This window comes from Aegilops tauschii, chromosome 2 (assembly GCF_002575655.3).
Source record: "Aegilops tauschii subsp. strangulata cultivar AL8/78 chromosome 2, Aet v6.0, whole genome shotgun sequence".
Taxonomy (NCBI): domain Eukaryota; kingdom Viridiplantae; phylum Streptophyta; class Magnoliopsida; order Poales; family Poaceae; genus Aegilops; species Aegilops tauschii.
In genome coordinates, this window is record NC_053036.3 from 505312532 (window position 1) to 505330217 (window position 17686).

Sequence of the window (17686 nt, forward strand, 5' to 3'; positions counted from 1 at the left end):
TGCTAACCGAGGAAGGACACAACCGTAGGCTCAGACCCGAGACACGCTGCCACTGCGAAGCGCACCTGACCGTGAAGTTTGACCAAAAGCGTGGGGTTTGGTATGTTGATAGTTTTGAGGACAAGCATAGCCATATCTTGGCAGGACCGGACGAGGTACCTTTTCTTTGGTTCCACAGAAAAATCAAAGAGTACCAGAGAGCTGAGATACTGTCCATGGGAGCTGCAGGGATTAGAATTCACGACATGATGGATTCCTTCATCAACAAACATGTATGGTATGGCGGTGTTGGTTTTACCAGGCGTGAAATATACAACCTTTGCGCCAGGGAGAAGAGGAAGCTGCTTTCAAAAGGTGATGCTGCCACAGTCATAGGCATCATGGTCAGTAGGAAATAGAGGGATCCTAGCTTCTTTTCGAGTACAAGCTAGACAAGGAAGGACATATGAATAGGATGTTCTGGTGTAACTCCCAGTCTCGTCATGACTGTGAGGACTTCGGCGACGTGCTTGTATTTGACAGCACGTACAAGATGAACCGGTATGGTATGCCATTCATACCCTTTGTTGGTCTTAACAATCACCGGAAGACCACTGTTTTTGCTTGTGCCATACTTTCGGACGAGACCGAAGAGACATATGTGTGGCTGCTGGAGACTTTTTTGAGGCCCATGTGTCAAAAGATGCCGAAGAGTGTTATCACGGACGCCGACGCTGCGATGATCAAGGCAATTCGCCAAGTCTTGCCAGACGTGTGGCACCGTATATGTACGTGGCATATAGAAAAAATATGAAGATTCACCCCAGTCACAAGTCCTTGAAGGAGTTCCGAACTCTTCTGTACTACAGCACGTCCATGGCCACGTTTGAGGAGAGATGGCACGCGTTTTCCAAAAGATGGCAGTCGGAAAAAACAGTAACATGGTTGAGACGGATGTATAAGAAGAGGAGACTGTGGGCCGCGGCTTATCTGACAGAGGGTTTTTGGCTTGGCATGAAAAGCAACCAGAGGAGTGAAAGTCTAAACTCATGCCTTCACCTCCACCTAGACGGTGAAATGACCCTGGTGGATATGATTTTGCACTATGAGAACGCCATTGTACGTATCCGTGAGAATGAGGCACGAGATGATTGTTGGGGATCGTTGCAGAATTTTAAAATTTTGTACGCATCACCAAGATCCATCTATGGAGTTTACTAGCAATGAGGGGAAAGGAGTGCATCTACATACCCTTGTAGATCGCGAGCGGAAGCGTTCAAGTGAACGGGGTTGATGGAGTCGTACTCGTCGTGATCCAAATCACCGATGACCGAGTGCCGAACGGACGGCACCTCCGCGTTCAACACACGTACGGAGCAGCGACGTCTCCTCCTTCTTGATCCAGCAAGGGGGAAGGAGAGGTTGATGGAGATCCAGCAGCACGACGGCGTGGTGGTGGAAGTAGCGGGGATCCCGGCAGGGCTTCGCCAAGCGCAAGTGGGAGAGAGAGGTGTCACGGGAGGGAGAGGGAGGCGCCAGGGGCTAGGGTACAGCAGCCCTCCCTCCCCTGGGGGGCGTCGGCCCCTGGGATCCCATCTACAGGGGGGACGGCGGCCAAGGGGGGGAAACTTCCCCCCCAAGTCAGGTGGGGCGCCCCCACCCCCAGGGTTTCCAACCCTAGGCGTAGGGGGAGGCCCATGGGGGGCGCACCAGCCCACCAGGGGCTGGTTCCCCTCCCACTTCAGCCCATGGGGCCCTCCGGGATAGGTGGCCCCACCCGGTGGACCCCCGGGACCCTTCCGGTGGTCCCGGTACAATACCGATAACCCCAAAAACTTTCCCGGTGGCCGAAACTGGACTTCCTATATATAATTCTTCACCTCCGGACCATTCCAAAACTCCTCGTGACGTCCGGGATCTCATCCGGGACTCCGAACAACTTTCGGGTTTCTGCATACTAATATCTCTACAACCCTAGCGTCACCGAACCTTAAGTGTGTAGACCCTACGGGTTCGGGAGACATGCAGACATGACCGAGACGCCTCTCCGGTCAATAACCAACAGCGGGATCTGGATACCCATGTTGGCTCCTACATGTTCCACGATGATCTCATCGGATGAACCACGATGTCGAGGATTCAATCAATCCCGTATACAATTCCCTTTGTCAATCGGTACGTTACTTGCCCGAGATTCGATCGTCGGTATCCCAATACCTTGTTCAATCTCGTTACCGGCAAGTCACTTTACTCGTACCGTAATGCATGATCCCGTGACTAACTCCTTAGTCACATTGAGCTCATTATGATGATGCATTACCGAGTGGGCCCAGAGATACCTCTCCGTCATACGGAGTGACAAATCCCAGTCTCGATCCGTGCCAACCCAACAGACACTTTCGGAGATACCCGTAGTGCACCTTTATAGTCACCCAGTTACGTTGTGACGTTTGGCACACCCAAAGCACTCCTACGGCATCCGGGAGTTGCACGATCTCATGGTCTAAGGAAATGATACTTGACATTGAAAAAGCTCTAGCAAACGAACTACACGATCTTTGTGCTATGCTTAGGATTGGGTCTTGTCCATCACATCATTCTCCTAATGATGTGATCCCGTTATCAATGACATCCAATGTCCATAGTCAGGAAACCATGACTATCTGTTGATCAACAAGCTAGTCAACTAGAGGCTCACTAGGGACATGTTGTGGTCTATGTATTCACACATGTATTACGATTTCCGGATAACACAATTATAGCATGAATAATAGACAATTATCATGAACAAGGAAATATAATAATAACCATTTTATTATTGCCTCTAGGGCATATTTCCAACAGTCTCCCACTTGCACTAGAGTCAATAATCTAGTTACATTGTGATGAATCGAACACCCATAAAGTTTTGGTGTTGATCATGTTTTGCTCTAGGGAGAGGTTTAGTCAACGGATCTGCTACATTCAGGTCCGTATGTACTTTACAAATATCTATGTCTCCATTCTGAACACTTTCACGAATGGAGTTGAAGCGACGCTTGATATGCCTGGTCTTCCTGTGAAACCTGGGCTCCTTGGCAAGGGCAATAGCTCCAGTGTTGTCACAGAAGAGAGTCATCGGGCCCGACGCATTGGGAATCACCCCTAGGTCGGTAATGAACTCCTTCATTCAGATTGCTTCTTGCGCTGCCTCTGAGGCTGCCATGTATTCCGCTTCACATGTAGATCCCGCCACGACGCTTTGCTTGCAACTGCACCAGCTTACTGCCCCTCCATTCAAAATATACACGTATCCGGTTTGTGACTTCGAGTCATCCAGATCTGTGTCGAAGCTAGCGTCGACGTAACCCTTTACGACGAGCTCTTCGTCACCTCCATAAACGAGAAACATATCCTTAGTCCTCTTCAGGTACTTCAGGATATTCTTGACCGCTGTCCAGTGTTCCATGCCGGGATTACTTTGGTACCTTCCTACCAAACTTACGGCAAGGTTTACATCAGGTCTGGTACATAGCATGGCATACATAATAGACCCTATGGCCGAGGCATAGGGGATGACACTCATCTTTTCTCTATCTTCTGCCGTGGTCAGGCATTGAGACGTGCTCAATTGCACACCTTGCAATACAGGCAAGAACCCCTTCTTGGACTGATCCATATTGAACTTCTTCAATATCTTGTCAAGGTACGTACTCTGTGAAAGACCAATGAGGCGTCTTGATCTATCTCTATAGATCTTGATGCCTAATATATAAGCAGCTTCTCCAAGGTCCTTCATTGAAAAACACTTATTCAAGTAGGCCTTTATACTTTCCAAGAATTCTATATCATTTCCCATCAATAGTATGTCATCCACATATAATATGAGAAATGCTACAGAGCTCCCACTCACTTTCTTGTAAACGCAGGCTTCTCCATAAGTCTGTGTAAACCCAAACGCTTTGATCATCTCATCAAAACGAATGTTCCAACTCCGAGATGCTTGCACCAGCCCATAGATGGAGCGCTGGAGCTTGCATACCTTGTTAGCATTCTTAGGATCGACAAAACCTTCCGGCTGCATCATATACAATTCTTCCTTAAGAAAGCCGTTAAGGAATGCCGTTTTGACGTCCATTTGCCATATCTCATAATCATAGAATGTGGCAATTGCTAACATGATTCGGACGGACTTCAGCTTCGCTACGGGTGAGAAAGTCTCATCGTAGTCAACCCCTTGAACTTGTCGATAACCCTTAGCGACAAGTCAAGCCTTATAGATGGTCACATTACCATCCGCGTCTGTCTTCTTCTTAAAGATCCATTTATTTTCTATGGCTCGACGATCATCGGGCAAGTCAGTCAAAGTCCATACTTCGTTTTCATACATGGATCCTATCTCGGATTTCATGGCTTCTAGCCATTTGTCAGAATCCGGGCCCGCCATCGCTTCTTCATAGTTCTAAGGTTCACCGTTGTCTAACAACATGATTTCCATGACAGGGTTGCCGTACCACTCTGGTGCGGAACGTGTCCTTGTGGACCTTAGAAGTTCAGCAGTAACTTGATCCAAAGCTTCATGATCATCATCATTAACTTCCTCCCCAGTCGGTGTAGGCACCACAGGAACATCTTCCCGCGCTGCGCTACTTTCCGGTTTGGAAGGGGAGACTATCACCTCATCAAGTTCCACTTTCCTCCCACTTAATTCTTTCGAGAGAAACTCTTTCTCCAGAAAGGACCCGTTCTTGGCAACAAAGATCTTGCCTTCGGATCTGAGGTAGAAGGTATACCCAATGGTTTCCTTAGGGTATCCTATGAAGACACATTTTTCCGACTTGGGTTCGAGCTTTTCAGGTTGAAGTTTCTTGACATAAGCATCACATCCCCAAACTTTTAGAAACGACAGCTTAGGTTTCTTCCCAAACCATAATTCATACGGTGTCGTCTCAACGGATTTTGACGGAGCCCTATTTAAAGTGAATGCGGCAGTCTCTAAAGCATAGCCCCAAAATGAGAGCGGTAGATCGGTAAGAGACATCATAGATCGCACCATATCCAATAGAGTGCAATTACGACGTTCGGACACACCATTTCTCTGAGGTGTTCCAGGCGGCGTGAGTTGTGAAATGATTCCACATTTCCTTAAGTGAGTACCAAATTCGTGACTTAAATATTCTCCTCCACGATCTGATCGTAAGAACTTTATTTTTCTGTCATGTTGATTCTCAACCTCACTCTGAAATTCCTTGAACTTTTCAAAGGTCTCAGACTTGTGTTTCATTAGGTAGACATACCCATATCTACTTAAGTCATCAGTGAGAGTGAGAACATAACGATAGCCACCGCGAGCCTCAACACTCATTGGACCGCACACATCGCTATGTATGATTTCCAATAAGTTGGTTGCTCGCTCCATTGTTCCGGAGAACGAAGTCTTGGTCATCTTACCCATGAGGCATGGTTCGCACGTGTCAAATGATTCGTAATCAAGAGACTCCAAAAGTCCATCTGCATGGAGCTTCTTCATGCGCTTGACACCAATGTGACCAAGGCGGCAGTGCCACAAGTATGTGGGACTATCGTTATCAACTTTACATCTTTTGGTATTCACACTATGATATGTGTAACATCACGTTCGAGATTCATCAAGAATAAACCATTGACCAGCGGGGCATGACCATAAAACATATCTCTCATATAAATAGAACAACCATTATTCTCGGATTTAAATGAGTAGCCATCTCGAATTAAACGATATCCTGATAGAATGTTCATGCTCAAAGTTGGCACTAAATGACAATTATTGAGGTTTAAAACTAATCCCGTAGGTAAAGCAGAGGTAGCGTGCCGACGGCGATCACATCGACCTTGGAACCATTCCCGACGCGCATCGTCACCTCGTCCTTCGCCAGTCTCCGCTTATTCCGCAGCTCCTGTTTTGAGTTACAAATATGAGCAACCGCACCGGTATCAAATACCCAGGAGCTACTACGAGTACTGGTAAGGTACACATCAATTACATGTATATCACATATACCTTTGGTGTTGCCGGCCTTCTTGTCCGCTAAGTATTTGGGGCAGTTCCGCTTCCAGTGACCACTTCCCTTGCAATAAAAGCACTCAGTCTCAGGCTTGGGTCCATTCTTTGACTTCTTCCCGGCAACGGGCTTACCGGGCGCGGCAACTCCCTTGCCGTCCTTCTTGAAGTTCTTCTTGCCCTTGCCTTTCTTGAACTTAGTGGTTTTATTCACCATCAACACTTGATGTTCCTTTTTGATCTCCACCTCCGCTGATTTCAGCATTGAATATACCTCAGGAATGGTCTTTTCCATCCCCTGCATATTGAAGTTCATCACAAAGCTCTTGTAGCTTAGTGGAAGCGACTGAAGGATTCTGTCAATGACCGCGTCATCCGGGAGATTAACTCCCAGCTGAGACAAGCGGTTGTGTAACCCAGACATTCTGAGTATGTGCTCACTGACAGAACTATTTTCCTCCATTTTACAACTGAAGAACTTGTCGGAGACTTCATATCTCTCGACCCGGGCATGAGCTTGGAAAACCATTTTCAGCTCTTCGAACATCTCATATGCTCCATGTTTCTCAAAACGCTTTTAAAGCCCCGGTTCTAAGCTATAAAGCATGCCGCACTGAACGAGGGAGTAATCATCAGCACGTGATTGCCAAGCGTTCATAACTTCTTGGTTCTCTGGGATGGGTGCTTCACCTAGCGGTGCTTCTAGGACATAATCTTTCTTGGCAGCTATGAGGATGATCCTCAGGTTCCGGACCCAGTCCGTATAGTTGCTGCCATCATCTTTCAGCTTGGTTTTCTCTAGGAACGCGTTGAAGTTGAGGGCAACGTGGGCCATTTGATCTACAAGACATATTGTAAAGATTTTAGACTAAGTTCATGATAATTAAGTTCATCTAATCAAATTATTCAATGAACTCCCACTCAGATAGACACCCCTCTAGTCATCTAAGTGAAACATGATCGGAGTTAACTAGGCCGTGTCCGATCATCACGTGAGACGGACCAGTCAAGATCGGTGAACATCTCCATGTTGATCGTATCATCTATACGACTCATGCTCGACCTTTCGGTCTTTCGTGTTCCGAGGCCATGTCTGTACATGCTAGGCTCGTCAAGTCAACCTAAGTGTATTGCTTTTGTTCCGAGGCCATGTCTGTACATGCTAGGCTCGTCAAGTCAACCTAAGTTTATTGCTTGTGTTCCGAGGCCATGTCTGTACATGCTAGGCTCGTCAACACCCGTTGTATGCGAACGTTAGAATCTATCACACCCGATCATCACGTGGTGCTTCGAAACAACGAACCTTCGCAGCGGTGCACAGTTAGGGGGAACACTTTCTTGAAATTATTATAAGGGATCATCTTACTTACTACCGTCGTTCTAAGCAAATAAGATGCAAAACATGATAAACATCACATGTAATCAAATAGTGACATGATATGGCCAATATCATTCTGCTCCTTTGATCTCCATCTTCGGGGCGCCATGATCATCTTCGTCACCGGCATGACACCATGATCTCCATCATCATGATGTCCATCATTGTGTCTTCATGAAGTTGTCACGCCAACGATTACTTCTACTTCTATGGCTAACGCGTTTAGCAATAAAGTAAAGTAATTTACATGGCGTTATTCAATGACACGCAGGTCATACAAAAAATAAAGACAACTCCTATGGCTCCTGCCGGTTGTCATACTCATCGACATGCAAGTCGTGATTCCTATTACAAGAATATGATCAATCTCATACATCACATATATCATTCATCACATCTTCTGGCCATATCACATCACAAGGCACATGCTGCAAAAACAAGTTAGACGTCCTCTAATTGTTGTTGCAAGTTTTTACGTGGCTTCTATAGGTTTCTAGCAAGAACGTTTCTTACCTACGTAAAACCACAACGTGATATGCCAATTTCTATTTACCCTTCATAAGGACCCTTTTCATCAAATCCGTTCCGACTAAAGTGGGAGAGACAGACACCCGCTAGCCACCTTATGCAACTAGTGCATGTCTGTCGGTGGAACCTGTCTCACGTAAGCGTATGTGTAAGGTCGGTCCGGGCCGCTTCATCCCACAATACCGCTGAAACAAGATAAGACTAGTAGTGGCAAGAAAAATTGACAACATCTACGCCCACAACTGCTTTGTGTTCTACTCGTGCATAGTAACTACGCATAGGCCTGGCTCATGATGCCACTGTTGGGGATCGTTGCAGAATTTTAAAATTTTCTACGCATCACCAAGATCCATCTATGGAGTTTACTAGCAACGAGGGGAAAGGAGTGCATCTACATACCCTTGTAGATCGCGAGTGGAAGCGTTCAAGTGAACGGGGTTGATGGAGTCGTACTCGTCGTGATCCAAATCACCGATGACCGAGTGCCGAACGGACGGCACCTCCGCGTTCAACACACGTACGGAGCAGCGATGTCTCCTCCTTCTTGATCCAGCAAGGGGGAAGGAGAGGTTGATGGAGATCCAGCAGCACGACGGCGTGGTGGTGGAAGTAGCGGGGATCCTGGCAGGGCTTCGCCAAGCGCAAGCGGGAGAGAGAGGTGTCACGGGCGGGAGAGGGAGGCACCAGGGGCTAGAGTACAGCAGCCCTCCCTCCCCCCTTTATATAGGCCCCCTGGAGGGGGCGCCGGCCCCTGGGATCCCATCTACAGGGGGCGGCGGCCAAGGGGGGGGGGAACTCCCTCCCCCCAAGTCAGGTGGGGCACCCCCACCCCCAGGGTTTCCAACCCTAGGCGCAGGGGGAGGCCCATGGGGGGCGCACCAGCCCACCAGGGGCTGGTTCCCCTCCCACTTCAGCCCATGGGGCCCTCCGGGATAGGTGGCCCCACCCGGTGGACCCCCGGGGCCCTTCCGGTGGTCCCGGTACAATACCGATAACCCCCGAAACTTTCCCGGTGGCCGAAACTGGACTTCCTATATATAATTCTTCACCTCCGGACCATTCCGGAACTCCTCGTGACGTCCGGGATCTCATCCGGGACCCCGAACAACTTTCGGGTTTCCGCATACTAATATCTCTACAACCCTAGCGTCACCGAACCTTAAGTGTGTAGACCCTACGGGTTCGGGAGACATGCAGACATGACCGAGACGCCTCTCCGGTCAATAACCAACAGCGGGATCTGGATACCCATGTTGGCTCCTACATGTTCCACGATGATCTCATCGGATGAACCACGATGTCGAGGATTCAATCAATCCCGTATACAATTCCCTTTGTCAATCGGTACGTTACTTGCCCGAGATTCGATCGTCGGTATCCCAATACCTTGTTCAATCTCGTTACCGGCAAGTCACTTTACTCGTACCGTAATGCATGATCCCGTGACTAACTCCTTAGTCACATTGAGCTCATTATGATGATGCATTACCGAGTGGGCCCAGAGATACCTCTCCGTCATACGGAGTGACAAATCCCAGTCTTGATCCGTGCCAACCCAACAGACACTTTCGGAGATACCCGTAGTGCACCTTTATAGTCACCCAGTTACGTTGTGACGTTTGGCATACCCAAAGCACTCCTACGGCATCCGGGAGTTGCACGATCTCATGGTCTAAGGAAATGATACTTGACATTGAAAAAGCTCTAGCAAACGAACTACACGATCTTTGTGCTATGCTTAGGATTGGGTCTTGTCCATCACATCATTCTCCTAATGATGTGATCCCGTTATCAATGACATCCAATGTCCATAGTCAGGAAACCATGACTATCCGTTGATCAACGAGCTAGTCAACTAGAGGCTCACTAGGGACATGTTGTGGTCTATGTATTCACACATGTATTACGATTTCCGGATAACACAATTATAGCATGAATAATAGACAATTATCATGAACAAGGAAATATAATAATAACCATTTTATTATTGCCTCTAGGGCATATTGCCAACAATGATTGCACGGCCTCACAGAGTTTACCAGTGCCAGTTACTAGCTCGAGGGAACTTGAGATAGCTGCTTCTCACGTCTTCACTCCAGCAAACTTCTATATGTTGCAGGCTGATCTTAGGAAAATTGGTGGCATGGAGATTGTAGAAATAAAGCTCGGAGACGGATCACAGCAGTACATCGTGGCCTGGAAGAATAACCGGAAGAGCCGTTTTTGGGTGGAGTACACTCCAGTAAATTCCGCAGAAACTATAAGGTGCAGCTGCAGAAGAATGATTCGAAAGGGTCTACCTTGCAAGCACATATTCCATGTACTGAAGTACTTGAATATATCTGAAATACCAAAGTGTTTAGTTCTTGTGAGGTTCACGAAAGACGCAAGGTTGTGACTGCCCGCCAGGCGCACAAGCGATCTGTTGGTATTTGGATGGACTGGAGCAGCTGAAAGAATGAAATATAGCCAGGTCAGTGTGTTGGCTTCAGAAGCTATGCATGCAGCATGCAAACACCCAACTTTGTGGGATCAGTTACATGAGAGTTTGAAGACCGTGATAGCTAAGAGCCATGAGTATGATCAGCTAAAGGAAAATTTGAGTAAGAAAACGACTAATCTTAATACTTGTGCAATTGAATATGTAGACGATGGTGAAGGCAACATAGTTGAAGTTCATGATCCTATTAAAGTATCAACGAAAGGTGCAACTAAGGTAGATGAGAACCGCCCTATGTTGAAAAATGGTAGGCCACTTTCGTACGACGAGATCAGAATCAGGTGCGGCGCATGCAAATTGCTAGGGCACACTAAACGCAGCAAGAAATGCAAACTAAATAAGAAGTAAGTTTTTGTATGCATTGTAGGTTATAATTGTTTTTAACTTGTCATTCATTAACTTTTCCTGTTATCGTGTGCAGAAGCGTGGTGGGCGAACAAGAGTAGAACAGTTGCTAAAGTTATGTTAGGATGAATCCAGTGATCTAATAGTCAGGTGTTTACAATGTGTTACTGCATACATGATACATGATATATACTATTGCAAGAGGCCAGTACCTTGAGAGAGTGCTTGTAGCATATATGGACTAAACAGGAGGCGATCACTAGGGACTTTAATCATGGAAAATGGATAGCATTTTAGCCAATGTAATGATGGCATCTTTTGTGTTGTCCACTGTAGTTATATTATATTAGAAAACTAGCCGATACCCGACATGTTGTTGCGGGAATGTTTTGCAATATATTCATAGAGAAATGGTTACGTGTAACATGTATATGTTGTTGCGGGAATATTTTGTTTGCATGTTGTGGTGGACCTTTCTCCATACATGTTGAATGACGAGGTGGCAAACTTGCATGTTAAGAGAAATAGGTTAGTGGTGGCTAGTTGTTTAGATATAGAAGATGTAATTATGTGTGATAATAATTGAAAAAAATTCACTCCTTTGGTTCACCACCATTTAGATATAGAAGATACCAGCTCACTTTGGTCTATAGTATAGACTTCGTACCAAAAACCCACCATTTTCCCCTCATAAAGAAAAGAAAAACCCACCATTTTATGGCTTGTAGTGTAACTCGGGCCGCTTGTCGCGATGACGTGTAGGGGGGGTGACGGATGCCGTTAGACGGCACGACACACGGCCGCTCCCGTTGCCGGGCCCATTTAACAATTTTTATTTTGATTACAGCCCATTTAAATGGGCCGCGCTGGCCACCTGGTCGGGGCGGTTCTTCCCTCGCGATCTCCACGCGCGTTCTATCTATCCACTGCGACCGCCGCCGCCGCCACCGATCCACGTCTTGCCGCCGGTCACGTTACGCCATGGTTTCGTGGAGCGACGAGTCGAGCTCTTCTTCGGATGGCGAATCCGTGACTAGCCTGCAGGTACGCTCCTACTATATAATCTCCAAATAGTGCTAGGCTTAGGGTTGGGGTTCTTCATTTCCGGTATTTAACGCAGGGCGTTGATTTGTGCATTATCTCTGTTGTTTCGTTTAGCTTCCTACGACTATCCCTTGCTATGAATGGAGTGGCATTGCTCACGATCTGTCTTCTCGTTGTCTGCATCGAGAACCTTGCGTCAGGCTAGTTGCTTTTGATTCCTTGGACAGTGGCAGACGTTTTCTTGCCTGTGGTCAGAAGGTATGTTGTTCCGTACTGTAAATATATGTTAAATTACCTCGTGCTCGATTTACTTCGCGGTAATCCATTGTTCTGCCCAAAATTGCATACAATTTCAATTAATTTGTGCATTTACAAAGTCCATATTTATGTTTTTTTACGGTCTAATATTTGTTTTAGCACATAATATCATATACTTGTAGTTAATTGATCCATGTATATATATATATGTATATCATTGCATGCTACATTTTGTGTTTATATGATTGAGACCATATTTTTAGTGCATTGCATGTAATTGTATTGCATTTGTGCATATATGATTGAGACCATATTTTTTCATATTGTAGGAAGAAGTGAAATGTAACTATGTGAAATGGGTAGACCCGGAGTGGTCGGTGGCTACGAAGTTCTGCCTGAGAGAACTGTGGAGCATGTATGACGAGAAGCTGAGACATAATATTAAGAATGCTGAAGAAAAATGCATGTTAATTGGAGAAAAGAGGAGGACGGAGGAAGAGCTGAGATTTTTCAAAATGGACTTTGCTAAACTGGTGGCTGATAAGGAGGATGCTCTCACGTAGTTGGGCAATGCAAGATTGTCACTTAGCGATCTCAAAGAGGAGCTGGAGAAGAATAAGATGGCAGACCATGGTTGTGCCAATCTACATCAGGTCCTGAGGGTAAAGGCTGAGAAAGACCGGGACCGGGTGGTGCTAGAGAGAGATCAAGTGATGAGAGAGAGGGACCAGCTGAAGCAAGAGAAGAAAAAACTTGAGTATATTATGGCAGATTTTCTCAAACAGAAACATGGGTACGTTGATAAGATCAAGAAGCTGAAGGAGATTTGTGATGAATTTTAAGTATGTTTTGTGGTTTATTGTTGAGCAGAATGATCAAGTCCTATCTGCATTGTGGCCAGTTCATTTGTGTAAGGTCTAAGTATATTATATTAACCAATAAATTATATCACTTTCGAAATAGTTTGCCCTTGTTTGACCTGCATCCTAATGCGGGTTCTCGGCTAAGCACTGAAATTCTTTTGCTTCCATCGGAGCTCTAAATCGTACTGATCAAGGGGGCGAAATAGTAGTTGATCATGTGATTGATGGTGCTACTGATCCTGATCTTCAAGATGCAGAAAAGCAAAAGGCTAACAAAAATGCAGCAAAAAAAACTGTGCAATGTGATTTCAAGCAACACATAACGCCAGGGGAGTCTGGCGCAAGACACGAGGAAGATCCACCTGCGGACGCCGATCCCGAGAGATCCAGCGGCAATCATGCGCACGGGATCCCAGGCGGATCTGCCTACTCCACCAATCGCAGGATCCACGGGTGGCCCGTCTGCGTCCGACACATGGGCTGTCTCCACCGAGCGGTCGGGCGGAACCGGACCTGGCGCGTCCCCCCGCGCGAACTGGCGCACGTCGACTGGGTCGCCCGCGCGGGGACCGGATCTGTCGTTGTCTCGGGCGTGGGATCCCACACCGGATGGCACGACAGCCGAGGTTGATTCTCAGGCAAACAAAAAGGAATTTATCAATTTTTTTTCTTATTGTTGAATAATGCCAAATCAAATCAAAAAAATATGCAAAAGTAGAAAAGAAATGAATTACTCTTCCATGACAGAAAAGAATGAACACAGCAGGAAAAAACATTAAGGTAGAACAAATGAAGGGAAGCAAAAATTTATTGGTACGAAACGTATAGTCTGACTGCATTACACACACACAAGTATGTGTGAGCGACCAAAAATCCACACAAAATCCATGGTATCGTGCTTATTACATGAATGATAGAAAATCAAAGTTGTCCATGCCGGGAAACGTGCTTCCGGACTTAAAACAAACGACTAAATCTTGAATCTTGAATCATGTATGATGTCTTCACGCCTTGCTTTTCTTTGCGATGTCGCGGATTTTGTTCTTCACACATTCGAGCGTGTTGGTAGGTGAGAGAACCAACTCGGCGACGAGACGCCTTCTCCTTGCATTAACCGTGCCCTGCAATTTTTAGAACAAGGTTTAATGAATAGAAGTTGGTATTATATGACAATTGTACAAGTGTACAAACAGAGAGGACAAATTACCTGGGTAAAATCGGCGGTCCATCGGTCCCCGTCCCAACACTCTATAACTTCAATCACAAAAAGGCCACAAGAGTTCCTAATATATATGCAAACATTAGTCACCGTGCACACGAACATGTCTTTCGTAAGTAGAAAATGATGAACCATAACTCACCCGTCCTCTTGTAGTGGCATGTCGATCTGAGGTATGATAGGCCACTTAGTGACATCTGGATATTTGCCAGGTGTAATACGGTTTGCCTCTTCCATATCAATTGCTATTGCTAGTCGCTATTTGAAAGAAAGTAGTAGTGAGAAACCATATGACATTTCATATGAAGAATGCTCAATGTTGGGGAGAGTACCAGTGCTTTCACAGTGTCGAGAGAGAACTCGAGAGCATAGAGCGAATCAAAAACTCGGAATTCTTTCTTGAGGTTGTGCATCACCACGGTGATCCAGTGTGTATTGCCGACGTTCAACGGGATAAACGACTAAAATGTGGAACACATTTGTAATCAGATGCAATTATGCTTGTTGAAATGAGTGTTAATAAACTAGTAAGAACATATTGTACCTTATCACAGACGGTATACTCGTCCAGAACCCTACGTACTGCTCCAGCTCTGCTCAGCGCACTATCCATGTTGTAGTTCGACGGTTTAGGGTTGTATCGTGCCTTAGCACGATCAACAAGGTAGTTGGACCTCCAGGCTGGACAGAGGTGCCGATCATGACCAACGCGCAGAGCCAAATGTGTCTGATAAGCATCGATAATCTGCGTAAAATAATAGAACATTTTATTTTCATAGGTGACACCTAGATTATGCACTTAAATAGCAGGACATGGTAATAGATCTTACGTCATCCGCCAGCCATGTATGCTCAAGTACCGGTCGTATACTCTCCACAGTCACAGAGGTGCCACGTTCATTGTAGTAAACTCTTTTTGTCATATTCTTCTCAGACCGAGCAGCTGCCTCCACAAACGCAACAGCAGCATCGATGAGTTCCAGTGTCAAATCGTCCTTAACAGAGCCTTCCATGTCATTGTCACTAAACAGAGCTGCATGATAAATTACGAACGTCACGAACGGTGAGTACATGAAATGGTAGTAAATTAAGCACTAAGATAGCTACTAACGGTACCTCTAGTTGCGGTAGTGTTGCCGGATGGCTTAGTTCCGCGAGCGCTTCGCTTGCCGGGCTTGTCAAGTTTAAAGGGGGATTCAAATTTCTTGGGAACAGTCCGTCGGCGCTTCCCGGATATAACATCGTCTTCTTTTGCGGTTGCTGCAGACTTTTTCCCCTTGCTCTTACCCACCATCCTGTCGATAGAACTTGCAAAAATGTCAATGTCGGACGATTCTGCTCGAGGAGAATTACCTACAATCCAAGGGTTCTCCGGTGTTGCGCCGCACTCATCAGTAGGCTTCGTTGTCTTGTCAACATTTAACTTGGCAGGTGTTTTCTAGTTAACAAAGAAATAATGTGATAGGTTCAGTTAACAAAAATGAAGATGCATAATTGAGATAAATGAAGACAAATAAATGAAAACATACTTCCTCATCATCGTTGTTCTGGTTTACAACAGGCTCGTCAGGCTGTGTCAAATCAATCACCGGCTCTAGACCGTCAGAGTCATCCTTGTACATGAATTCTTTTTTTTTCTAGCGGACCATTCTCAAAGGAATCCACTTCTAGGTCGGCATCGTTCTTGCCGGAAGCCGCAGCAGCCGCTGGCTTGTACATCACACCATTTTGGTTCAACTTCTCTAACAATCTCTGCATTACATAAAAAATATTAATTAATGTCGGCACGGTTTTGCAACTTCAAAAATGTTGTAAACATAGAATTAAGGGTGTGTCACCTCGGCTACTTGTTCCGGTATTTCCTTCATTTGGCTGCGTATGTAATCCATACACCGCTTCATGATGAGGTTCATCATCTCGTCCGCGTTTGAGGCTAACTTGGACTTCTTTGCCGCACCAACGGCGGGCTTCATTTTTGGCTTTTCTGGTTCGGGTACTTTGCGCTCCTGCGCCCTATACTCCTTGGTTATGTTGTCTTCAATCTGCATGTGAAATACAAGTATATGTGATCAATAAAAATATTCATACAACTAATTATGTTATATAAAAGATTTAAGAAGTACCCAACGTAATGAATTACCTTGATGTTACCACGGCCACGGCCGTGGTCATAATCAAACTTGTCTCTCCTTGAGGCTGCAGCTTCAGTCCAATTCCTCATTAGAGGTTCCATGGACAAGCTAGGATTGAATGCACATTCACCTTCCAGAGGCTGAACCTTCTCCCAGTACAGGTACTGCATCAATATGAAAAATTACAATTAGTACTATACAGCAGGTAAATTAGCAATCATATTTTTTTTGCAATGGTACAAGTCTGAAAGGTGTACCTGCAGGAGAGCTAAGTACCCTCTCGGCCATTGGCGGAGGTGTTTGCCTTTCCTCACGTTGCGAAGGCAGTCCAGCAGAACCCGGAGGGTGAATGCATTCCAATTAATCTTGGATATACGCTTCACATCGTCCACCAATGCGTAATATTGCTTTGGTACAGTCTTGCTTGACATGGGAGCAAGAACTGTTCCAAGCAACACGAGGACAATTCTCCGAAGGAAATCGTCGTCGGCGGATTTATTTTTTGTGATGTCCACAATCAGATCATCGATGACTATGTTACCTGTGGTCTTGCTCAGGAATTGAGGCGGCACTCGATCTTTAACATCCTCACCGAGAATACCTTCTGCCGACAGTCCGTGGTTCTCCAAGGCCAAGATGCACTCAACATCCACGGCACCGAGAGACACTTCGCCAACCAAGTCTTGTACAATGAATCTGCCCTTGCTAGGATCAAAAATCTCAACCATGTACCGGATCAACAGTGTACGCATCTTCAGCGAAGGTATCTGAAGCATGCTATGGAGTGTTGTTTTGGCAAGTGCGGCCCGTTGACCGGAAGATAGACCGGCAATAAGTTTGCACCATTTTTCTACGGCGCAAACAATTTCTCCGTTGAGTTCATCCATCCTGTTAATATACTTGGTTATAGTACCATAAATTATGTAATCAACTTTTTTCCTAACATATTGTTGCATAAAACATAATAATGGAATACACTATCCCATAGTAGATAGAAAACTATACAACATAATTTATTCATACTGAAACATTCAGCAGAGACACGTGCAGCACATAAAATAACAGTTTAACAAGTACTTATTTAACCAATTAGTTTCATAATAAAAAGCAACATAATTTATCTAATCATTTATTTTCATATGGTACTGTACAAATAGATATAAGAATCGGTGACAGTGCCTAATTAACAGTAAATCGAAAAGAAAAAAAACGAAATTATGCATACTGGAACATGCATCAAACAAACGTGCAACACATACAATATTAGTCGGCGTCTCATAGTTGCAACATGCATGTCTTAGGGCATTGCTATAACTTAAAGTGACTATGCTATAACTAACGCTGATTAAAAATTGTTGTTTATTCATCAATCCAACCTACAAGTGAAAGATAACAAACAACATGCAGAAACTAATTTGCAA

The 17686-nt window shown here is 45.4% G+C and overlaps 1 protein-coding gene across 1 annotated transcript; it reads right to left on the reverse strand.

Moving 5' to 3' along the window:
• Positions 1-13918: 13918 nt before the first annotated feature.
• Positions 13919-16993, reverse strand: LOC120974136 (uncharacterized). The gene is made up of 12 exons (XM_073507298.1): positions 16523-16993; positions 16274-16429; positions 15972-16175; positions 15780-15885; positions 15663-15727; positions 15487-15571; positions 14994-15166; positions 14678-14878; positions 14466-14594; positions 14276-14391; positions 14122-14197; positions 13919-14035 (listed from the first exon to the last, which is right to left on the reverse strand). Exons 1-12 carry the CDS (start codon positions 16991-16993, stop codon positions 13919-13921), a joined length of 1899 nt encoding a protein of 632 aa, XP_073363399.1.
• Between the last annotated feature and the right edge of the window lie 693 nt (positions 16994-17686).